This window comes from Pararge aegeria, chromosome 17, assembly GCF_905163445.1.
Source record: "Pararge aegeria chromosome 17, ilParAegt1.1, whole genome shotgun sequence".
Classification (NCBI taxonomy): domain Eukaryota; kingdom Metazoa; phylum Arthropoda; class Insecta; order Lepidoptera; family Nymphalidae; genus Pararge; species Pararge aegeria.
Genome location: NC_053196.1, coordinates 1,491,173 through 1,517,289, shown reverse-complemented (window position 1 = coordinate 1,517,289; position 26,117 = coordinate 1,491,173). Strand labels below are relative to the sequence as shown.

Sequence of the window (26,117 nt, the reverse complement as noted above, 5' to 3'; positions counted from 1 at the left end):
TAATAATGTAAATACTTTAATGTGTATATAAGAAAATATTGTTTGCAATACATTTTTACTTAATACAATAAAATCCTAACAGCAACCAGGTATAAAATCCACATTACACAAAAATATAAATGATTAACAGTAATAAAGTTAAACATAAAGTTGGGCAACGAATCTGTTTACTCAAAGCAAAGTAGTGGGCTTCGCTAAAAGTATCCCACGATCTTGCTATATGAGTTAAATTCGTTTTAAATGGCAATGGTATTTATTATTACCCCGTTACTTTCTTTTAGAATTACTTTTTTCTAATTAATGTAATAGCGATTGCCGGGCCAAGAAGAGCCTAAGAGTAAAAGGGGACCATCGCTTAGACCAACACTTCGCCATAAACCGCCGAATCGTCTCGCCGTAGGTGATAACTGATAAACCTACATTTGCCTTTGACCTGCAGACCGGACAGCAATGCTACTTGGCGGCCTTTTATTTGAAAAGGTGTGGGATTCGAAAATCGATTCGAAATTGAAAAATTCGTTGCCCAACTATATGACTGGAGAACTTTATTCACAAGTAAACTTATTTCTTCTCGTATTTGTAAAATCCTTCACCGGACTTGACCCCTAGTTTTCCTTCGGATACCAACTTGTCAACCATTGGAATAGGGTTGAATAGAGTTTCCTGGGGGTATTTCTTGTGCCATCCATCAAGGATGAACTTTGTGGTGTCCAGGCCAACATAGTCAGCCAGTTCCATGGGACCCATTGGGTATCCAGCTCCCAGTTTCATTGCAATGTCGATGTCACGGGCAGACGCATCGCCTAAAATAAAATTTAAAAAGTGTATTGTGTCCAAAAACAGTAAAAAAATCCCCGTACACGTCACTTCATACACGCGGAATGTTGCTAGCTGATAAACTGCCCATAGTCCCCATTTTAAGGTAACGGTCGAGAAACTACTAAAATGGAGTGGTTTTTGATGCTTCAATATTAGTTGTGCACAGTTTTTGTCCTTAATTCTGTGCTTAGAACACACCACTGGCGGTTGACTCTTGCTAAATATTTAGTACAAAACAACCTCGCCTAGTTATGGGTTGTTTTTATCATTGATAATTTCCATAGACAAGATTATTTTTTTATGATGAAATAAAAGTATGTAATCCATACTTCCATATCCATAGTAATATTATAATAACTGCAGAAGTATATCAGTTTATTTAATTATTTGTTTGTTTGACCTAACCAATGCACCAATCTTAATAGGACTTTGTGCAGAGATAGCTGGCATTCATGGGACACTATAATGGAAAATAATCCAGTAACCGTCCCCAGTGGCTTTAAAAAGGTAACCTTTGATAGCAGCTAGTTGATTTCAGTTATTAACTGGAAGAACATTTTTAATAATGGATGAATTTAGTTTTTGAAAAGTTAAAAATGGGGTGTTTTCCCCTGTAGTATTTTAATTTTACTAACAAATTAAGTATTTTACAAAAGTATTGAATAATTCTATATGTACAATAATATGCGCCACATTCTGTCCAAACCCTTGACCTGAATATTAATCCACACTTTTGCCTCGCTTTCCTGCTATAATGAGATCTAAATTTTTTTCTTTTTATTATATATTTTTTATTTTATAGCACTTGATGATTATTATGCTTGTTAGTAATATATGATGAGGTCTAGGTCAGAGCAGGCTTGCCTCAACTTATATGTAGTTATATGCAGGAAACACAGTTGCGGAGAGGGTGTTCAACATCCTAGTGGTACATATCAGAAACGTGGATAAAAAATGTTTCCGTGCATGTTGTTGGAATGCCACCGCTCACAGGATCTCGTTGATCTGTGTTAGAATGGGGATGAAGGAACAAGATTGTGAAGTTCTTCCAACACTAACCTCTCTCAAACAGTCTAACAGCTTCAGCAATGTACGGCACAAGCAGCCTGTTGACCACAAAGCCGGGGGTGTCCTTGCAGGTGATGCAGGTCTTGCCCACATTCTTGCCCCACTCCATCATTGTTTTATAAGTAGCATCAGAGGTCTCGGCTCCTCGGACCACCTCTAGAAGACGCATTACTGGTACGGGATTGAAGAAATGGAGACCACCAAACCTTGTAATAAAAATTAAAAAATGATTATAATATTCTATATTAGTCAGTGTCAAGAAATATCTGCTCTCTGCGAGTTGCTTGATGTCATCCATGATCCTTCCACCTGGTGGGGGTCTCCAACTCACCTGTGTTTAGGCATAATTGCAACACGTTATATGGCACTTAGTGATTTGACTTACTTGTCCTTTCTCTTCACGACAGATGCAATATCATTGATGGAAAGGGATGAGGTGTTAGACGCTAAAATGGTATGGGCTGGGGCCGCCTGAAACAAAAACGTGGATTTGACTTACTTGTCCTTTATCTTCACAACGCCAAATACAAAAAACGTGTAGACATTGCTTTCTGATTTCTGGCACGCATTACTTTACAGCGTCAAGTACATTTTTTATTAAGGCAATTAATTCAATATTATTTGCTATTATTTGTATATCATAACGTGAGAAAAACTTGCCATCTACCAATCTGCAAGTAGCAAGCATGGGTGACTTGCTTGCACATTCTCATTCTGTGACGAGACCTTTGCTTTATAGTGGGCGACTAATTGGTTAATATTGGATTTAATTAAACTATGATGGATCTTTGAAATCAATGAATGAAAGTAATTACAATTTGAAAATAGCCTATTTTTTAAAGATTTTTAACTAAGATTTTCATGGTTTATCAACATTTCTTAAATAAAGTAGATTTGTCAAATGACTATAGTAGTATGTACCTGTTGAACTATATTTAAGAAAAGCCTATTATTTTTTCGTATTGTTTTAAATAGATTTCATAAAACAGGACTGTATGAAATAGTTATACCTCATCAAGCTTCTTAAAGAGCTGATGTTTGACACCAATATTCTCCACAATTGCCTCCACCACCAGGTCTGCAGCAGCCGCTGCGCTGACAGGGTCAGTGGCAGTCTTGATCCTCGCCAAGGCCTCGGAGACAAACTTCTCTCCCTCTTGTGGCTTGTCTTTGTACACCTTCTTGGCGACTCTGTTCAGATTGTTGCCGATGGACTTCTGGGCTTTAGCTAAGACATCTGAGCTGACGTCAACTAGAGTCACGTTTTGACCAGCTTGAGCTGCTACCTGCATTTTATAAACTTTCACTCAAAAATGTTTTGCCAACAGCATGAAGGGGTATGATAGTCAAAAGATATATAAAGATACTTAAGATTTACATTTTTTTTTTTCTTTACCTGGGCAATTCCTGATCCCATTAAACCTCCTCCGATAACGGTAACATTTTTTACAGTGCTTTGTAATGCTGAAGAACTGGAAAAGTTTCTCGCTAAAAGTCTAAATTGGTTCATTGTATTTTAAATTACAAAAGTTAACTTTGTTTAAAATATTATACACTCCAGTAAAGGTTACCGGTTTAACATGTACCGGTAATTGTAAAAAATTGAAAAAGGAATTCCAAAGTTCAAACTTCAATTTACCTATATTTTTGTAATCAGTATGTATGACATGACATTACAATGTCAATGAAACAAATTCATAGACAAAGTAACGAAATGTACACATCTAGAGACAGTGTTGAGCAATAATTTGAACTAAAACGCCGCGCAAGTGGCGGGTGGTGGCAGTTTCGGTTCAGTAAATCATGAAATTGCTTAGGACATCACGACTCGAAATGTACCATAAAAAAGTTGCAATAATATTACTTTAGTTTTATTTAATAAAAACAACCATCAACCACGTATTTCAGCTTCGGACATATTCTAACGTACGTAGTGATGTATCTGGTTGTAGGAGTAGTGTCATAAAAAATTCATTACTAACATTTTAAAGACCGATATTAATACACTAGTGGATAAGAGGCCCACAGGTGTGGTGCGGGGATTGTTCAGGATATCAAGTAGTTTTATCTAGGTTATAGATGGTGGCGCGTATTAATCTGTGCGTGTAAAGTTTTAAAACACACTTTATTTATTTAAAGAAATAGTAACACATATTAGAATTATATGAAGGGTATATGAAGAACCCAAAATAAGAAGAACGCTTCCTGCGTGAGTATATAAGTACACGTAAACGAATTATTTTATTCCTATGCCTAACTTTAGTTTTGCATTTTTTTTAAAGTCAAATTTAACCTCTCGAGCCCCACCCTATAATTATTATTTATATACATTGTTTTATTTAGCTCAATAACGATCTTAAATTAAATGCAATTATTTACATTTAGTCTCTTATAATTATACATATTATAGTGTATATATATATATTATATATATTATAGTGTATACGACTACTTATTTAACTAACGACCATAGACTACGGTGATGACACATTAAGCTGTCATAGGTCTTCGACTACCTTCACAGTTGTAAAATTAAAGGAACAGGGGGCAATGACCTCGAATTCCGATAAGATCCTTCCAACGCTGTAAAATATTTGTTTTTAATTTTAGGTTGATTAATAAATGAGCAACTAAATAATTTGTTTATAGCAATACTATGCTTTGCAATTTTTTTTTTTTTGTTTTTATTAACGTAAACAGCAATAGCATCTAATAATATTGCGTTGAAAGAATCGTATAACTTACTGACAGAAGACAATCTCATAATTTAAAAACAAGTTGAAATGATTAAAAAGTGATAATCTGATAAAAGTTTTCTGTAGAATATTCTGTGTGTTTGTGATTATTTATCTTAGCACTGCTGATAAAAATGTGTTTTTTACGTTGCTGTATCACTGTATCGCTGAATGGCAGGTAAGTGCTTAAAGTAGATCGTAAGATACTGTTTATCTTTTCCATGAATGTTGTTTTTGTATTTCGAGCAGGAATTTTTATATGACTTGAACTTCGCGCAAGTTATAAATTATTAGGAAAGATATCACTGATATCAAAGTGAATACGTTGTCGGGTTTTCGCAAGTTAGTCCATCTTACTTTGGTGCGTTATAATAGCAACATGAACAAGTTAATTGGTTTAACGAGAAATTTCTCGAATTCCACTTCTTTAAATGCCATCAAAACAGTCACAGTTGTTGGCGGTGGGCTTATGGGATCGGGAATAGCGCAGGTAAGTTTGTGCTTTTGTATAATATATATTTTTTTCATTTTCGAGCTATAAAGTTTACCTCAGAAAAGCAAACTCAAGGTTCAAATGTTTATACATTCAAAATGTAATAAATAATGCATATTTGGGCTTCTAATTATAATAAGAAGTTTATGCTGTGGTTAAAACACTGGTAGTTTTAACCACAGCATAAAGTCTTCTTAAACAGTGTCTCTGAAACTCTTCCTTTTTAAATTTCTTTTTTCTTTTAGTAGTTAGGAACTTAGGACCATGAAGGGCCATATAGGAAAGACACTGTCTGCTGTAATACAGTTTAAACTACCGCAGTAGACAGTGCTTCAAACTAATGAAACATGTACTTTTTTTATTAAAAAAAGGAAGATTTAATGTTGTAGTATAAGTTTTTGATCCTCCCACTTAGGTAGGTCACAACCTGGTTGGTTATCTATTAACAACAGTGTAAAAATTGCAAATTGTTGTATTGGCGTAATGCTGGAAAACCCATCATGGTAAAAATCAAAACAATTTATTTTATGATTGAACTACAATATTTTACTACTATATTTCGAATACTTTAATAAAGATTAAGATATTAATTTTATTATTTTCTCTTATTTTATATGACATGCTTGGAAAAACGGCAGTTTAAAAAACATGTAAGAAAAAATAACTATTTGAGATGAGGACATTCCAGTTTTTGTTCTCTTAATGAATATTGAACGTACCTCCTAACTTGTTAGACAAGATCATTTGATTGTGTTTAATTTTATTTATAAACTTCTTGCAGAGAACTGGACTTGTTTTTTATCTATTTATGCATTTAATTACATATTTAATTATATATAACTTCACCTCAGAACTAACAATGTATATATATAACAGAAACTATCATAATTCATTGAAATAGGTACATAAGTATTTAAAAGAACGTAGCACTTAAAGAAACCAGAATTTCATTTTACGAATACATATTAAAATATTTTGTTCTTATGTTCTGTTATTTACTTATTTGGGTACTACAGCAATGGAATACTCAACTATTATTAAAATCAACACAGTAGTACCTTGAATATAAATTTTTTAGGTTGCAGCTCAAGCTGGTCAAAATGTGAACTTAATAGACCTCAAACCTGAGTTACTTGATACAGCTCAAAAATCCATTCAAAACAACCTGCATAGGGTTGCACGCAAAATACATAAAGATGCGCCGGCCAAAATTGAAGAGTATGTCAAAGAGGCAAGCGAGAGAATCAAGGTATCAACTAATTTGGAAGATGGTACTAATGCTGACTTGATTGTTGAAGCTATTGTTGAGAAGCTTGATGTAAAACAGCAGCTATTTAATAGGCTTGATCAGGTTTGACGTTTTTTTATAATACTTTATTTTGGCATGAACAGGCAGAATCACTATCCTCTATTATTATCTCTGGACAGGCTGTTGTCACTTTGTTTTGTTTGTGTCTTCTTTTTCTTCTTCTCTTGCACTTGTCACTGTACTTAGTAGGCAGGAACAAGTTCTTTTTGTCCTTGTTGATGCTGTTTGTCTGTAATAAAAGTGTTTGAACAAATAAAAACCACTGTTTTATTCGTTCCTGAGACACTTGTAGCAAGCAGATGGCCCTCCTGATAGTATATGGAAAACTATTGTCTATAAACAGAGCAACACCACCTGTGCCAACGTGTGTCCAGCCAGGGTTGTTTAACCCTTATGTGCCTGTAATTAAACCTATAACAACGCCCGTCAGATTGCAAGACCGCAATGCTGCTTGGCTGCAGAAATAAACGTGATGGTAGTATTTCCCCGGACAAGCTTTGTCACAAAAAGTTCTTTGACTACTAAGTTCTGTGTCACATGTGCTAAAGTTGATTGTTTTAGGACAGCCAGTCCAGTGTGTTGATAATAGTGGGAATATTTTCTTTATTTTTTCAAAATAGTGTGTATATAAAAAAAGATATCAAAGTAATAAAAGCAAATAAAGGTTAGATATAAAACTTTATATGGTCTTAGAAAATTTGAGACAGCTACTTTGGATAATATTTTTAAAGACAAACATTACAAAGTCAGGCTTTTTACTAAAATATTCAAACCATTGTGAAGCAAATACTTTTATCCATTATAAAACTTCTAGTGGATATTAGAAGCTATCCACATTTTAAGAACTTACTTGAAACTTTTAAAAGTTACGATTGAAATGTTTTCAGCTTTGTCCGGAACATACAATCCTTGCTAGTAACACGTCATCCATCTCTATAAATGAAATTGGTGCTGGAATCAAACGAAAGAACAAGTAAGAATAAAAAAACCGAATGAATTTGCTAATTAAAAAACCAGTAGCTGTATATCTTAAGTTAAGTTTGCAGCTCGGGATATAAACAGATATATATATATATATATATATACCTTCATAATTCCTATATATATATAGGAATTATGAAGGTGTGTTATATAAATATATAACACACCTTCTTCATAATTCCTTACAAATCGGCTCACTGTTTAAGGTTTGGGGGTCTGCACTTCTTTAACCCCGTCCCAGTGATGCGTTTGCTGGAGGTCATAAAGAGTGAACAAATGTCCGAAGAGACATATCAGGCCATGATGGAGTGGGGCAAGTCAGTGGGCAAGACGTGTATCACATGCAAGGACACACCAGGATTTGTGGTCAATAGACTCCTCGGGCCGTACAGCGCTGAAGCGTTGAGGATGTATGAGAGAGGTGAGACATTAATTTTGTTACGTGCTAGGGTTCCAAGTTTTGGAATAAGAACACCTGATGACTCCTGTAAGACTTTAATCTTATCTTAAATACAAAGTTCCAGAAGACACTTCCAATCAAAATTCAAATTCAAATTCAAAATTCATTTATTTCAAGTAGGCCTAGTTTATAACTACCACCAGATTCTGCCACTGGTTTATGACTCTACCACCGGTTCGGAAGGTAGATTTCACTGAGATGAGCCGGCAAGAAACTCAGCAGATTGCTCTTTTCCAACGCCATTTTATAGTTAACAATCTTTAGAATTTTTCTGTTTTTTTGAGTGGCCTGCTTCCAAGCAGCCTTGTCGTTAACGAATTCATTAATCGTGTAGTAACATTTATTGGTTAAATGTGTTTTAATATATCATATCATGTAGGTGTTAAAAAAGCATGTATCCTCACAAAGGATTTCTCAATTTCAATCTTATAACTAATTGCACTAAGGCATCACTTCGCTCTCAGAGTAGACTGACTCAGTCGTGTCGTGCACCCGCTTTTATACCGCTTCGGAGCCCTAGAACCTTCTTTACTCGGAAATCGTAAGCTAAGGAACTATCTAGAAACGTTTCGAAATATGCCTATTCTCGGAATTACTTTGTCGTTTCGAAGGTACTTCGATACAATTACCTAATTACATGTTACGTTGACGCGCGTTATAAACTTTAAGTTCGTACCATTAAGGTTCGTTGCGACAGCATGGTTATATTGATTATATGTAAAGGTTTGAATATTTAGTGATGTTTCAAAGGCAAGATGGTTTGAGTAGTTCTACCTATTAACAAAAAAAAAAAATTAAGCCTTCTTATTATAAATAAAAAATACATTGGTGTTTAAATCTCAATAACATTACGCTAATCTTCATTATGGAGGAACAGAACTTGCTTTATTGAACTTTCTGCCATACCCTAAGAGCTCGTCCGGGGAAGTACTACCGCCATTTTTATGTTTGCCGCTAAGCAGCATTTGTATTCCGGTCTGAAGGCACGTGAGGCTTAACACATTCGTGACGGACACAGAGCGGGAAATTTGTAGGACGTACTCGTACATCTTGTGTGCCTCGCGATTTCCTTGCTCTGTTTATCGGCGATGGTTTTCCACTTACCATAACATAACGTCGGAATAATTATGCAGTGTTTTTTTTTCACAGTTGAAGTGTCACGAAAAATATTATGCTGATATTCCGACGTTATGTCACGTTTAGTTGTAAGGAATCTAAGAGTGTATTCAGTAGGGAGTACTAATCATTATTACAAATTTGAATTAATTTAATACAAATTATATAAAGTTAATTTTGTTATGTCTTTTGATGTCTAATTCTTTAGGTCTAATCCCGATCCCCAATCCCTATAGAAATGTTATAAAAGAAAAATGTAAAATGTAATAATTGGTAGTAGAATAAAGGCTTTTTATTTTCAATTGACGGCCGAGTGGCGCAGTGGGCAGCGACCCTGCTTTCTGAGTCCAATGTCGTGGGTTCGATTCCCACAACTGGAAAATGTTTGTGTGATGAACATGAATGTTTTTCAGTGTCTGGGTGTTTATCTGTATATTATAAGTATTTATGTGTATTATATTCATAAAAAAATATTCATCAGCTATCTCAGTACCCATAACACAAGCTACGCTTACTTTGGGGCTAGATGGTGATGTGTGTATTGTCGTAGTATATATATATATATGTATATATATATAAGTATTTAATTAAGTTTTTTTTGCATAATTACGAACGTCCGTCGTCCATCCGAATCATATACATTGATTTTTTTAATCGTTAATCAAGGACGGCTGGGTTAATCTATCCGTTTGTATGCAGTGCATTGTGTCCAAAACCAGTAAAAACGCCCAGCGCACGTCGTGAATTTGCGTTTGTTCGAGAAACCATACTAAAGTGGAGTGGTTTTTGATGAAAATAATTCAAAATTTATTTATTTCAAGTAGGCATAATATAAGCACTTTTGAAACGTCAAGTATGCCTGTTTGTAGTGACTCTACTAACGGTTTGGATGCCAGATTCCACCGAGAAGAAGCCGGCAAGGAACTCAGCAGTTGCTCTTTTCTAACATCAACAATTTACATTTTTCATTTTAACATTCATTTTTCTATCTCGTGAGAGATGAAATCGAAGCCGGATGCTTCCAAGCAACCTTGTCATTAAGAAATTCATCAATTAAATATAAATAATAAATAATGTTTTTTTAACATAATCTTTAAACTTATGCATTGGTAGGTCCAAAATTACCGTAGGAATCATATTATAAAAGCGTATAGTTAATCCCACAAATGACTTCTGTACCTTTCGCAGACGTTTGCAGATGTCACTAATTTATGACCATTTCTTGTAAGTCGACTGTTTATATCCACTTTTTGTTTCTATAGACTAATATTTTGTCTCATGATGCTTAAATCTGTGGCATTTAATAATATGAACTGTGACTTTTCAGGCGACGCTTCAAAAGAAGATATAGACATAGGGATGAAGTTAGGTGCGGGCTACCCTATGGGGCCTCTGGAATTATCAGATTACACTGGCTTGGACACCAACAAGTTTGTGCTGAATGTTTTGTACGAGAAAACCGGAAATCCGGTTTTCAAATCGATACCGCTCTTAGACAAAATGGTGGCAGAGGGCAAGCTTGGGGTCAAGACCGGAGAGGGTTTCTATAAGTACAAGAAGTAACTCGTAATTAAACGCTTTTCGACGGTCGACTAGCGCAGTGGGCAGCGACCCTGCTTTCTGAGCCCAAGGCCGTGGGTTCGATTCCCACAATTGGAAAATGTTTGTGTGGTGAACATAAATGTTTTTCAGTGTCTGGGTGTTTATCTGTATATTATAAGTATTTATGTTTATTATATTCATTAAGAAATTCATCAGCTATCTTAGTACCCCATAACACAAGCTACGCTTATTTTAGTGATTGATGGCAAGGTGTGTTTTGTCGTATTATATTTATATTTATAAAAAAAGTGGTGCTAGATTTTTGTTATTTATAAATTCTCAGTACCAATTTAATTTGGAATGCTAAATCGCTGTTTATGGTATATCTTTAAGTTATCGTGTATATTTACAAATAAAAGTATTTTTTGATAAATATTATGTAATTTTATTTCTGACATCAATCCCAGATTCCCTTCTTTGAACCCCCAATGCAAAAAGTTAAAAGACGTATGTTACGATGAAACTGATCTAACGCGCCGTTCGCAAAGGTTTTTTTTGTAAATTTATATCGTAAATTTATTAATAAGGAAGTATAAATGATGACTTTAAGAAATCATTCAGACACGAGCGATTTGGTGTTGGATTTATAGATAATCGTGGATAGTTACCTACACCGATAGTTCTACCAATTTACGGGAAACTTTTAGAATATTAGAAAAAAAAAAGAATTACTCGATTGCTAAATGGTAGGAAGTGACTAGTTCGCGAAACACTACTAAAATGGAGTGGTTTTTGATACTTCAATATTAGTCGTGTTCACGGTTTCTGTTTTTACATAATTCTGTTTTCTAGGTCTAAGGCCGTGGGTTCGATTCCCACAACTGGAAAAATGTTTTTGTGATGAACATAATGTTTTTCAGTGTCTGGGTGTTTATATGTTATATTATAAGTATTTATGGATATTATTCATTAAAATATTGATCAGTCATCTTAGTACCCATAACTCAAGCTACGCTTACTTTGGGGCTAGATGGCAATGTGTGTATTGTCGTAGTATATTTATTGTTTAGATCTTATTTCCAATTGCGCGCCAATGCTCGGAGAGTTGATAAAGCTGTGGTAGAAGATAAAATTATATCGTTTCCCGGGGAAAAAATGTTAACTTATAGTCAGTAGAGTGCACTTCATACATTCGTGAAAGCATTGCCTACCCTAATTTGATATAACTCTTGTAGTAGCAAGACTTTTACATTTTAGGCCTACCCTGGGCTATTATATGCAAGCGCGTTTGGAGCCCTCGTAGCTTTGGTTATAAGTTGACGAATTTAGTTATCGCCATCAACTCACTTCTATGTCATATATTACGTGTAATGTACGCATCAAAAGTGCCATCTATGTGCCTATTCGAATAAATAAATACTTGACTTTGACACGCCACTTGTAGTGGTATAAAAACAAGAGCGGGAAAACAACTGAATGCGAAATTATATTAGTGCATATTTGCCTGACTAATTAAGATCAATGAAATCATTATTATAGAAATAGTGCCGATTTCTGTACATTGCCATAAAGCAATTTAAAAACGAATATTGGAATACTTATCACTTATCATTTTTATGTATAAGGCAATTAATACAGATTATTCGCGGTATATCTGACGTAATGAACCATATAACCATATCGTTTATTAGGTATGGAATTAATTGAGTCATCTAAATTATCAAGATACCGAAAATATAATTCGTTCGTTAAGGTAAATTTACTAAATATGTATAATATTTTATTGAATATTAATTTGAATAAATAATAAATAATCACCCACACACATGCACGCACACACACACAAACTACACACACACACACACACGCATGCTCGCACACAAACATAAACACACACACTTATATACGTAATAAATACGGGCACAGCACATATGGGAAGACACTGACCCCCAAGACACGGGATATCCTAGTTTGGGGGTCCAGGGTAATTTTAGAAAAAACATTGTACTTCTAAGCAAATAAAAACTTTTTATTATTATATATTATTATTATTAATTTATGTACCTATATATTTGTTACTTAGCCCTCAAAACCTAGGGCTTGGAATAAGAAGACCTAAATGACCTATTTCCTATTATATTATTAAGGATTACATGTATGATAAAAAAGCTTGGGTATGAATTGCTCTAACTTCATAGCTCAACATAAACTAGACTGTGTGATGGTGAGATGGTGATAACAAAAAAAAACCTGGCTAAGTTTGTTGTGGGCTCTTCTTAGAACAGGGCGCGTTTGGAACCCTCCTAGCTTTAGTTTTAAGTTAACGAATGCAGTTATCACCATCACTAACATTCGTGTAACATGTTGATTGGGGTGCACACGCTTTTATACCGCTTCGGAGCCCTAGAACCTTGCTTTACTCGGAAATCGTAAGCTAAGGAATTTTCTAGAAACGGTTCGGAATTACGTAATGATGGTTCATAAGCATATCGTCTATTAGGTATGTAATTCATTTATTTTTACAATTCTACAATAAACTACCAATTGTCATCTTGGAGATGTCTCTTAAAAAGTTCAAAGTTTGTATTAAACGTAAGCTTATAGAACAGTCCTATTATAGTATAAAGGACTACGTAAACGATAAAAAAGCTTGGGTGTAAATTATTGCTCTAACCAGGTTGCTCTTCTAATAATTTAAAATGACATTGTGAGATGGTGATAACAAAAAAAAAAACAAAACACCCGGCTAAGTTTGTTGTGGGCTTCTTCTTAGACCAGGACGCGTTTGGAACCCTCGTAGCTTTAGTTTTAAGTTTACGAATGTGGTTATCGCCATCATCTCACTACCGTGTGGTTCTTATGTACGCATCAAAAGTGCCACCTGTGGGCCTACTTGAATAAAGATATTTTTGACTTTGACTTTTGACTTTATGTACCTATATATTTGTTACGTACTAGGTTTGGAGGGTGTGGAATAAGAACACCTAAATGACCCTAGTTAAACTTTAATCAGCTTTTCAGCCTAAGGTTTTAAACACGCTTCCAATCTTACGTTTAGTGGTAGAGCGTTATGTGACGGAGCTCATTCGGTGAAGTATTATCGCCAAGCTTATTTCTGCCGCTAAGCAGCATTGTTGCAATGCTGTGTTTCGGTCTGAAGGGTGCGGTTGTCGGTGTAATTTCAGCACCTACGCGTTAAATTGATTAGCACAGGACAGCATGTTGCAGGACGTGCTACTTGCATGCCCTGTGTTGCTTTGTTGCAAAAAAATATGCCATAAATACATGCAGTGCTTTGTGTCCAAAAACAGTGAAAACGCCCCGCGCACGCACACCCGCGGAATGTTGCTAGCTCACAAACTAATTCCCATTTTCCCATTTTATGGTAAACGTTTAGAGGTAAAATAATTACTGTCAACTGCTAAATGGTAAGAAGTGACTAGCCACCTGTTCGAGAAACACTACTAAAGTGGAGTGGTATTTGGTGCTTCAATATTAGTAGTAACCACGGCTTCTGTACGTTCTTAATTCTTTGTATTTATCATTTCTTCCAGGAGACGCATCAGCTCGCGACATAGATATAGCTATGAAGCTAGGCGCAGGTTATCCCATGGGTCCTCTGGAACTAGCTGATTTCACTGGCTTAGATACAAAGAAGGCGATCTTGGCTGTTATGCTTAACAAAACTGGAAACCCCGTGTTTAGACGGATACCTCTGCTGGACAGGCTCGTCGACGAGGGAAAACTCGGAAGGAAAACTGGACAGGGTATTTATAAGTATGATTAGCATTTTGTACAGGGGAGTTACAATTTACAATGCTGTTGAGAACTATCAAGAGAATAAAGCAAACTTGAAAATATTATGAAAATTAAGCTTAATTTGCTATACTCCGCGAAAAGCAGGAGAATCTGTATGGTGTAATTTATAACCTATTCAATCCTTATGCTGCATGGTACATGTGCTTTCCAATCGGGCATGCCAGAAGGGTTTATATAATATAATATAACTTTGTATTTTACTAACCATTTATGATCCAAGTCGGTCGAAATAAATGACTTTTATTTTACTCCACACCTAACCGATCTTCGGCAATGTACCATCTACGCACGTTTCGCTCCGAAACCGGAGCATCCTCAGGAGATGTTGACTTTACAATGAACAAATGTTAAGTGAAAATTCCGCCAAATGTGTCTGCCTTTTATAACTTTCTTAGCCCCACCTAAGCCCCTCCCACCTCATTAGTAACTCTGAATAACTCTCTAAATTACACCATACAGATTCTCCTGCTTTTCGCGGAGTATAGCAAATTAAGGTAATTTTCATAATATATCATTGAATTTCAATTGACAAAAATTCAAACTTGAGAATTCAATTATTTAAATTAGAGTTACATTATGAGCACTTTTGTATCAAACATTGTATATTTTGAAAATAAAGTGATTTCACAGTACGATGACGTCTTTTATTTATTTACTTAATCTAATCAAAATTTCATAGAAGAGAAAGCGTTAAGGCTAGGAAAAGAAGTGTTGATTATATTGAAACCGCCACCACGACTTTGAGTAGCTTTTTTTTTTGTATAATTGGCTACGCACTTGGCTTATACTGCAAAACATAGCATAGCTGTATAGCGGCAGAAATAAGCAAGCTACTCATCATCATATCAATCGATTGACGTCCACTGCTACACATAGGTGTTTTGTAGGGAGTTCCAAAGACCACGGTCTTGCGCCGCGTGGGTCCCTGCGACACTTTGTCACGTTTGATATCATCTCTTCACCTATTCGGGGGTCTACTAAAGGTGCGTTTACCGGTGTGAGGTTGCCATCGCAGCAATTTGGGACCCCAACGTCCATCGGCAGGTACTCCGAGCTATATGCCCCGCACATTGCCACTTCAGCTTCGCGACTTGTTGAGTTATGTCCGTAATTCTGGTTCTTCTACGGATCACCTCATTTCTAATTTGATCACGTAGAGATACTCAGAGCAAAGCTCGCTCCATCGCTAAGTTATGGGCGTTTCGAGTAATAAAATATCACTTGCTTCAACGGTAAACGCTAACAGGCATGAGTCCAAGGATCTTTACCATAAAATTCGATCCATCACCAAATCACTAACTTCAAAGACCTGGGCCATTGAAAATAGTGATGGTATAGTGGTTACTGAGCTAGATCACATAACTGAAGTTTGGAAGAGTTATTGCCAGTCCCTGTTCCAGGACTATCAGTCGGAAAACTTTCCCAATACAGAGCCCGGATATGAGAACCTAGAGCCGGATATACTTAAATCTGAAGTCAGAGCCGCCATTATGCATCTCAAAAATGGGAAAGCTACCGGTAGAGATGCAATCCCGATTGAAACACTAAGGGATTTAGGCGACATAGGTGTCAATATCTTCCATATCATCTGCACCAAGATATGGCAGTCGGGAACATGGCCATCAGATTGGACTCATACGGTTTTTATTCCTTTACATAAAAAGGGTTCCACTAAGAAGTGTAGCAATTACCGCCTTATAGCACTTATATCACATGCTAGCAAAATTTTGCTACACATTCTAAATGAGCGACTGAAGACCTTTCTATCAAAAGAGATAGCACTAGAACAAGCCGGATTTGTTAAGGGAAGGGGTACACGTGAGCAAATCCTTATTGTTCGCCAGATTATAGAGAAGGCAAGAGAATTCAACAAGCCGACCTATATTTGCTTTGTTGACTTCTCCAAGGCATTTGACTCTGTGAAATGGCCTAAACTGTGGAACGTTTTGCTGGACATGGGTACACCTCAACACTTAGTTCATCTTCTAAGACGCCTTTACGAAGATGGAACTGCATCGGTGCGGACGGATGATGTTTTGTCAAAAGACTTCCATCCCAGTGCAGGTGTGCGTCAAGGATGCATCATATCACCGCTTTTGTTCAATGCTTACACCGAGCTCATAATGCGTATTACTCTTGAAGACTGGACGGACGGTGTTTCTATTGGTGGCTACAAGATATCTAATTTGCGCTACGCCGATGATACCACCCTATTTGCGACCAGTGCTCGTCATATGGAAGAACTACTTCTCAAAATGGAGCGCGTAAGCCTGGAGTTCGGATTAAAGATTAACCTCAATAAAACTAAGATGATGGTTGTAGACCGAGCCAACAATAACTCGCCAGAAGTCACCCAGATCGCGAACTGCGAGGTCGTTCAATCATACATATACCTTGGCGCTTTAATTTCGAACAATGGAGGTTGCGTAGAAGAAGTAAAGCGACGTATGACGATAGCTAGAACTGCGATGGACAGGCTGAAGAAAATATGGAAAAACAGGAACATAACAAAAGCTACTAAGATCCGGCTTGTTCAAACACTTGTTTTCCCCATATTTTTATACGCTGCAGAGACGTGGACTTTGAGACTACTTGAGAAGAAGAAAATTGATGCTCTGGAGATGTGGTGCTGGAGACGAATGCTGGGAGTGTCATGGACCGAATTTCGTACCAACATCTCTATACTCCAAGAAATCGGCATTAAAAAACGTCTTTCGGCGTTAGTACAGAGTCGCATCTTAAAATTCTTCGGGCACGTCTCCCGGCGTGAGAGTGACTCCATAGGGCGTCTTGTCGTGCAGGGCAAGGTGGAGGGCACTAGAGGTCGAGGAAGGTCACCCATGCGATGGACCGATCAGATTAAGTCTGCTGTGGGTGGCCCTTTGCACGAGTGCACCAGGCTTTCGGCCAGCCGAGAGAAATGGCGGATGCTCGTGGGGCGTGTGACATCTGCCCTCAAAGACGCTTCATGATGACCACGACCACTCTGCCAAGAGTGTAACGACAAAGAAGAAGACAACGGTAAAGGAAAACATCGTGAGAAAACCTGCATGCCTGAGAGTTCTCCATAATGTTAAAAACCCCATAACACAAGGCTACGCTTACTTTGGGGCTAGATGTGCTATGATGATGCGAGGAATCGAGCATATGTGTGTGTTTTATCGTAATATATTTATATTTATTAAAGCCCTTGAAAATTACTCGGAAGTATTCTTGTACGAATCACTATCTCACCTAAATTCTCTCTCTATTGATAAAACTGCGAATGTGGGTACCTACTGTTGTGGAAACGATAAAAACACGTCCAAGTTGATTTATTTGACGATTAGATAAAAATATAATATCGGTACGGTCTCGACAGTTCACTTATTCAGTTTTTTAAGCTAACTTAATCGTAACCGATCTTAAAGGTATCTTTTAAAATATTTTTTGTGTGTTTATGAACAATTAACAGTGACATAAGTGTTATGTCAATTTACTAAGTTTTAACTTATGTGATAATGATTAAATAAGCAGATTTAAACTTATCTGCAAAGTAATATTTGTTAACAAAATTATTTTATGAAAAGTTAAGTGCGTATAATATCAACAGTTTTTGTTGTTCTTTTAACCGACTTCAAAAAGGAGGAGTTTCTCAATTCGTCAGAATCTTTTATTTTTATTTATGTTACCCGATTACTCGAAGACGCCGATCTGAAAAATTCTTTTTTTTTTTCTTTAGGCATACTTTCCAGGTAAATTTTATCGAAATCGTTGTAAATGTGTAATTAAAAAATCAACAATAATGTAACCCAAAGTAGGAAATTGTTTCGCTTTTAGTTCCTTTTTTTAAAATTTAAAAATGAGATTCATCTAGTGTCCTCTGGTATCAAATTATATTACGCAAATACGGGTATTGTAAATTAAAATTTTCTTTAGGTACTGGCAGCGTAGTTGCAAACTAATTTTTTGTAGAGAAATCACTAGGTATACTAAACTAAATTGGCAAGACTAAAAATAGTCGTGTCTCTCTCACTGTGGTAATTGTGAAAGAGAGAGAGAGAGAAGAGTGATAAACAGCACGAACCTCTTACTTTTCGTAATTAAAAATGAAGGAAATATGTATTCCCTGAAAGTTTCCTATAAAGCGAAAGTTCTCAACCGCGTATGAAGGATTTGTTAATTACTTTACATCAGCGTGGTAGACCTACGGCCTAAACCTTTCTCATTCTGAGAAGAGACCCGTAACCTGAGGTGGGCCGGTAATCCTTACTAATATTATAAATGCTAAAGTATGTTTGTTTGTCCTACCTTTAAGCCGTAACTTAGCTACCAATCAATTCGATTTTTTAGAGTTGAAAGAGCGGCGACTAACAAAGTGGCCTACACCTTTTATCGACCCCCGACGCAAAAATTACACCGGAAACACCGATGTGTGTGTGTCTGTGGCATCGTGGCTCCCGAACGGATGAACCGATTTTGATTTTGTTTTTTTTTCCGGGAGTGTTCTTAGTTATGTTTGATAAAAACCACAAATGGCGAATCTTTCAACACAACTTCCTCAATATGGGTATTAAATGAAAAGGCTCGACTAGTAAAATATTATACACCATGACAAATTTCAAATCCAAGATGGCCGCCAGCACAAAGTGGCAATTTTTTTTCCACAGCTCCCCAATATGGGTTTCAAAATTAAATTTAAATGCTTTACTTGTAGAATAATGGACTTTAAAGACGGGAGTTTTCGAATTTTTAAATTTACAAAAACTTACTTTTTGTTACGAAAACAACAAACGGTATTAGTTTGTTTATTTAGTTGAGTAGATCAGTTAACTAGTTTGTAATTTGTAAATTTACTAGTCTTAAAAACCGCAATGAAGGCGGACGAAGAACGCGGGCGACAGCTAGTGGATTGATAATTAAGTTGATAAATGAAGTAACTCAAAATCACAAAACATAAATATTAATAATAATTCCTTTATTGAAGCAAATGCTCATAGTAGCAGTTCAATAAAAACAATTATGTACAGCGATGAAATTGGATGTAACATGGGCTTATATCTTAACTCTCAGTTGAATGGACACACAGTTTTGAACTACTGTTTACCCAACTCAAATTTAAAAGCTATTGTAGCTGCAATTTGTAGAAATAGGAATATGTTTGACTGTAAAACTAATTTAATTATCATAATGGGAAATAGAGGGAATGTTAACAAACCTGAGCTGATTAAACTTATTGATTCTTTAAATACATTAAATGTAAATAGTATTGTATTATACACATTTCCTTATTTTCATAACTTGCCACACCAAGAAAATACTATTAGGTATAATTTAAATATGACTTTGTACAATTTATGTACATATAATAAGAAATTTCATGTTATAGACTTTAGCAAATGTGCTAATCCTACTTATAATTTGTACCGAGATAGATATTACCTATCACACTATTTTAAACAACAGATAGCTGTTTCGCTATCGTATTTTTTTACCATAACAGCCAAGAACTTGGCTAAACCAGCTGCTTTTATTGAGCAGTGTAATAGTTTTGACATGAAAACCTTGGAAATTATTCCAAGTCATTTTAGTTTAAACTAGTTAAGGAGACAACAGAGGCTTTCTCTTGCTTAGAAAAGCAGACAACTGAGTCTCCCTCAGGCATATATGAAAAAAATTATAGTAAGGGGTCGCACAATGTACTATTAAACCAAAAATATAATAAAAAATCTAATTCTAATTATATCAACTTGGTTCACCAAAATATTCAATGTATTAGAGGAAAAGACTTAGAGATTGAATTATTTTTAAATGATTTTAACATTAGCATTTTATGTATAACTGAGCACTGGTTGAAAACCCATGAATATTTGTTTAATTTTGGTAACCACCAGGTTGGTAGTTCGTTCACCAGGGTTACAGCGATTCATGGAGGCTCTTTAATTTTATTAAATAAAAATTTAAAATTTAAAAACAGAAACGATATTGTTAGCCTTTCTGTTGAACGGACAATAGAGCTAGCCTCGGTTGAACTAGAGCAATTTATAATTGTTACTGTTTATAGGCCACCCTTGTCAAACTTTGAACTTTTTGAAAAGGTAATGGATGAAGTGTTATTTAAAATATCAAAGTGTAATAAAAAGTTAATAATATGCGGAGATTTTAATGTAAACATTTTAGAAAATAACTCTTTAAGTATCAAGTTATTGAATTTATTTAAAACTTACAATCTATCAAATATGTTCATGGAGCCCACAAGAATAACTGCTACTAGCGCCACCTGTTTGGATAACATCTTTACAAATATAATTCCTATAAGCAAAAATATTATTAGTAAATTAGACTCTGATCATTGTGGTCAAATTATTCAATTTGAAAATGTGAAGAAAAATGTTTCTAAACGTAAAATAACATTTGTTCCTGTAACATCCAACCGCATAGAGAAAATGAGATATAGCCTAGTAAATGACCTCCCATTCCTACCCTCAGGGGCGACTCCAAATGCAATGTACAGCTCCTTTTTCAATACCTTTAATAGACTATTTCATTCTATATTTACTAGTAAGTCGGTTGTGATTACTGATACATTAAATTTTAGTGAGTGGGCGACAGTTGAACTTCATAAAAATAGGCAAAAGCTGTACGAATTGTATGCTGAACGTCAATTTAACACTGGTGATAAGTTTGGGGATTATGTTAAATTGTTTTCCAAGAATTTTAAACGCGCTTGCCACTTAGAAAAGACGCGATACATCAAAAATAAAATTAAAAATAGCAGCAATGCAATCAAAACTACTTGGAACATAATTAATGAGGAGACGGGAAGAGTAACACCACGAAATATTAATTTTAAACTTAATGTAGATAATAAAGCCTTAACAACAGATTTCGAGGTGGCTACTGCTTTTGAAACCTTCTTTACCAACATTCCCGTCTCCACAACAGAATCATTAAACTCTTCACCAGATATGGCTCTCTCTCTATTAAAGGAAAATGTGCCTGAGTGTAACCATTCTTTTAAATTCACGCATGTTAGTGGCTCTGACGTTATTAAAGCCTTTAAATTATTAATTAATAAAAAAACAAATGATCTGTGGGGCATTTCCGTAAACGTTGTCAAATCATTAATTGATATTGTTGCACCCGATTTAGCCTTAATATTTAATAATTGTATAGATTGTGGTGTGTTTCCTGACTTAATGAAACTTAGTAAAATAGTTCCATTGTTTAAATCGGGTAGTACTTCTGACCCCACTAACTTTAGACCAGTATCCGTACTACCCACTTTCAGTAAAATCTTTGAAAAACTCATTTTAAATCAATTACTTTACCATTTTCATAAGTATAATTTACTTCATATTAAGCAATTTGGTTTCACACGGGGTCGCTCAACAATCGACGCAGGTGTTGAGCTAATACAAAACATATTTGAAGCCTGGGAGGAGTCACGTGATGCACTTGGTGTGTTCTGTGACTTATCTAAGGCGTTTGATTGTGTTCAACACGAAACGTTAGTTAGGAAACTACACCACTATGGAATTCAGGGTGTAGCTCTAGACTTAATGAGTAACTATCTACGCGATAGAATTCAGAAAGTCGACGTGAATGGAAAACGGTCTAATGGATCAGTTATGAAAATAGGTGTCCCACAGGGGTCTATATTAGGACCATTTCTGTTCCTTATTTACATTAATGACCTTCCTTACCTTGCCAAGGATAAACACGGGATAGTTCTGTTTGCCGATGATACATCACTGACTTTTAAAATAAATCGACGTGAACTAGCTTTTGACGACGTAAACAACTCTCTCGCTAAAGTGGTACAGTGGTTTGAAGCTAATAATTTGGTTCTTAACGGAAAAAAAACCAAGTGTATAAAATTCACTTTACCTAATGTTAAACACGTGAAAACCACTGTACTACTTAATAATGAGGAACTGAAACTGGAGGATACGACAGTTTTTCTAGGAATAACGTTAGATTCTAAACTTCAATGGGGCCCTCATGTAAATAATTTATCGAACAGGCTTAGTTCTGCTGCCTATGCGGTAAAGAAGATACGCCATATGACCGACGTAGAAACTGCTAGACTGGTATATTTTAGTTACTTTCACAGCATTATGTCATATGGAATTTTACTTTGGGGTAATGCTGCTGATATTAGCACTATTTTCGTGCTGCAGAAGAGGGCTGTTCGTTCTATCTACAAAATGGGTCCGAGAGAGTCATTGAGAGATAAATTTAAAGATTTTAAAATAATGACAGTGTATAGTCAGTACATATTTGAAAATTTAATGTACGTCCATAAAAACATTTCTAAATTTAAGAAAAAATGTGACGGCAATAATTTAAACATTAGAAGTAAGAATAAACTTACAGTGCAATATACTAGGTTACATAAAATTCATAATTCGTTTAAAGGAAATTGCATACAATTCTACAATAAACTACCAATTGACATCTTGGAGATGTCTCTTAAAAAGTTCAAAGTTTGTATTAAACGTAAGCTTATAGAAAAGTCCTATTATAGTATAAAGGACTACGTAAACGATAAAAAAGCTTGGGTGTAAATTATTGCTCTAACCAGGTTGCTCTTCTAATAATTTAAAATTACTTTGTGAGATGGCGATAACAAAAAAAAAAAAAAAAAACACCCGGCTAAGTTTGTTGTGGGCTTCTTCTTAGACCGGGACGCGTTTGGAACCCTCGTAGCTTTAGTTTTAAGTTTACGAATGTGGTTATCGCCATCATCTCACTACCGTGTAATTCTTATGTACGCATCAAAAGTGCCACCTGTGGGCCTACTTGAATAAAGATATTTTTGACTTTGACTTTGACTTTGACTTTGAAGTGCAGGCCACTAATGGGTTTATTTAATGTCAGTTGTGACTAGGACATCATAAAGGTAGGTACCGATTCATTTTCCCGAAGTTAGGTAAAATCCGTTGATTCATACTGTTTGCATTACAACTAGCAGTAGGTAACTCACGAGTTTGTAATTTGTAAATTTACCTAACTTTTAAAAACCGCAATGAAGGCGGACGAAGAACGCGGGCGACAGCTAGTGGATTGATAATTAAGTTGATAAATGAAGTGCAGGCCACTAATGGGTTTATTTAATGTCAGTTGTGACTAGGACATCATAAAGGTAGGTACCGATTCATTTTCCCGAAGTTAGGTAAAATCCGTTGATTCATACTGTTTGCATTACAACTAGCAGTAACTCACGAGTTCGTTCGCAAAGCGTTTCTGTTTTCCTGTTACCCGTGTTAGAATTCAACTCAAAATTCAAAATTCATTTATTTCAAATAGGCCTATAAGCAAATTCAAAATTTCTTCATTCATGTAGGCCTATCACAGGCACTTTTGAAGCGTTCATACATATATGTTTACACAATCGTAAGGGGATGGTGATAACTCCGTTCGCCAACTTAAACATAAAGCTACCAGGAGTTCCAAACGCGCCCTGGTCTAAGAAGAGCCCACAACCAACTTAGCGGGGTATTTTTTTTTGGTACCACTATATAATTTTGTAAGCACTTTCAAACGACTAGTCTGTTTGTAGTGACCCTACCCCGGTTCGGAAGGCAGATTCCACCGAGAAGGGCCGGCGAGAAACTCAGCAGATGCTCTATTTCAACATAATTTTACAGTTTACAATCTTTAGAATCTTATATCTTGTGAGAGATGAGAGCGGAGCGGCCGGCTTCCATGCAGAATGAGCTAAGAAATTCATCAATGATATATAGTAACCACGATTTAACACATTGTTTAAACTTATGCATTGGTAGGTCCAAAATTTCATAGGGAATCAAATTATCTTGTGAGAGATGGGAGCGAAGCCTGCTACCAAGCAGCCTTTTCATTAAGAAAGTTAGCCAAGAACACTTCTTTTTAAACTTATTTATTTACAAGAATAATTAATACAGTTAGGTTAGGGACTGCAGGACACTTATGTGTTTATAAACTCAGCAGTTTGTCCTGGTCCAATAACTTTATTTACAAGATACAACAAGGTTTTAACTTAAAAATCTTCATTCTACCTGAAAAAGTGGTATCGAAATCAGTCTTTCTCGTTTTTCTTATTTTTATGCCATTACAAGACAGCCCTTGGTGTATCGCAGTTATATTTAACCCATACCCCTAAACGGTTTCCACACGACATCGTACCGGAACGCTAAATCTTTTAAGGACCTTACGTGACCCGTTAACGTCGCCGCCCGTGAGTCACTGCGGAGTTACACTCAATGCAGAAAGACTTATAAATGATACAAAATTTGCTTACACAGTAATCCCCACACCACACTAAGATACTTCTAGCAGTCTCTCTGTGCCTCTGAAAGCTTCTAGTAATAGTTGGGCTTTTGTGACAGAGCTTGTCCGGGAAAGTTCTAACTTCTGTCACAATCTAATCTTTGCCATGCTTATACCTGCCGGAAAGCCACATTGCTGTCCCCAAACAGCGTTGCGTTCGGGTCTGAAGAGCGAGCTTTGCTTTCTGAAATTATAAATTACCAAATGGCCTCTCCCGGGAAACGACCTCGGGACTTCCGTTTATAACACCACAGCGCTGCGCCAAGGCGGTTTTCAATTCGTATCGTTCAAATAATCATAATCTGAAGCAGTTACTTTAATATTACATACAGACACTATTATTGTATTAATTTATTTATAAAACATATATATATATATACATAAGAAACCACACATTAGTGTGTCATACTTCATTAGAACAGTCATAAAATTTAGAATTTTTATAATATTGGTCGTTCAATTAACCTTTTGTAGGAACTTTGGTATTCATGTCAAATTATAGTCATTTATTTATTTAGTTTTAGTGTATAGCTGTGTTAAGTGAATACGAATATTTACTTTAAGTTTGAATATTTAGTCGGTATAAGTGTATTGAAATCGGTGAAACGTAAAGTCTGATTGTTAATAGGGAATAATATTCCAGGCACTTATCGCGAGTGAACGACCTGTTTCGACCAAAGTCTAGAGAGCGGCCTTGGTAACTTTCATACAGTGGAAAAACAGCAAAAGAAGTGGTCAGTTATTTTCTGCGAAAGTATTAAATATTTATCCTGTTTTTTTACACGCAAGTGTGATAAAAATAATCGTATGAAACGCGTTTGGTACTTGTTACACTCTCGGCTTTCTTAGCGCATGCTTTTAGCTCATGCGCCTAATACAGCTTCGACTGTAAAATGCAATAAAAAACTAGATACATAATCTACTATTATCACTCCTGAATACATGTTAATCAGACTTTACACTAAAAAGTAAAGATTGTTTACTTTATAAGACAAAATAAAAAAAAATAGTGTAGGTGTTGCTCTGTTTATAAACTGTAGAATTCCTCTTTCCATCAGGTGGAGTATTTTTTTTTTATTTTAGCATCTCCGTGGTCCGTCAGTTTTTACTATAAAAGAATCCATTAATTAACGAATGTTTCATATTGTTGCAGGGGTGATACTAAATGAGTGATGTGGCAAACAGACCCAAGGAACGGAAGACGCTGCGACGGCAGAGGTCTATTTATCAGGTGAGTTTTATCCATCGGAAAGCATTTTTGGCCATATTCATCATTAGCAGTCCACTACACAGGGCACGCGTCCCTATTAGAACTGGCCAAGTGCGGATTGGTAGATTTCACACGCCCTAGAGAACGTTATGGAGAACTCCGAGGACTGCAGGTTTCTCACGAAATCATGCCCTACTACCTATTAAGATTTATTACGAGTCATATTGATCCCCGGAACCAATTGATAATTCGTTTATTTTTATCTATTCGGC

At 35.8% G+C, this 26,117-nt stretch overlaps 2 protein-coding genes across 2 annotated transcripts in view; one reads left to right on the top strand and one right to left on the bottom strand.

Annotated features, from left to right (window-relative positions):
* On the bottom strand, nt 1-3,397 carry LOC120630816 (hydroxyacyl-coenzyme A dehydrogenase, mitochondrial-like). The gene is made up of 5 exons (XM_039900108.1): nt 3,284-3,397; nt 2,898-3,173; nt 2,273-2,358; nt 1,879-2,093; nt 1-803 (listed from the first exon to the last, which is right to left on the bottom strand). Exons 1-5 carry the CDS (start codon nt 3,395-3,397, stop codon nt 562-564), a joined length of 933 nt encoding a protein of 310 aa, XP_039756042.1. The 3' UTR covers nt 1-561.
* Nucleotides 3,398-4,813: 1,416 nt separating this feature from the next.
* Nucleotides 4,814-26,117, top strand: part of LOC120630817 (inositol polyphosphate multikinase) — a 31,572-nt gene continuing 10,268 nt past the window's right edge. The window contains 5 exon segments of the mRNA XM_039900109.1: nt 4,814-5,112; nt 6,194-6,466; nt 7,312-7,397; nt 7,612-7,826; nt 14,078-14,266. Coding sequence (XP_039756043.1) covers nt 5,002-5,112; nt 6,194-6,466; nt 7,312-7,397; nt 7,612-7,826; nt 14,078-14,266 — 874 coding nt within the window. The 5' untranslated portion in view covers nt 4,814-5,001.

Bases quoted from the DNA above. Each gene is read 5' to 3' on its own strand.
- LOC120630816 (XM_039900108.1), bottom strand. From the start codon at position 3,397: ATGAACCAATTTAGACTTTTAGCGAGAAACTTTTCCAGTTCTTCAGCA. The intron at 3,174-3,283 runs GTAAAGAAAAAA...TATAAAATGCAG, and splicing joins TGGGATCAGGAATTGCCCAG to GTAGCAGCTCAAGCTGGTCA. The intron at 804-1,878 runs GTTAGTGTTGGA...ATTTTATTTTAG, and splicing joins TGTTAGACTGTTTGAGAGAG to GCGATGCGTCTGCCCGTGAC.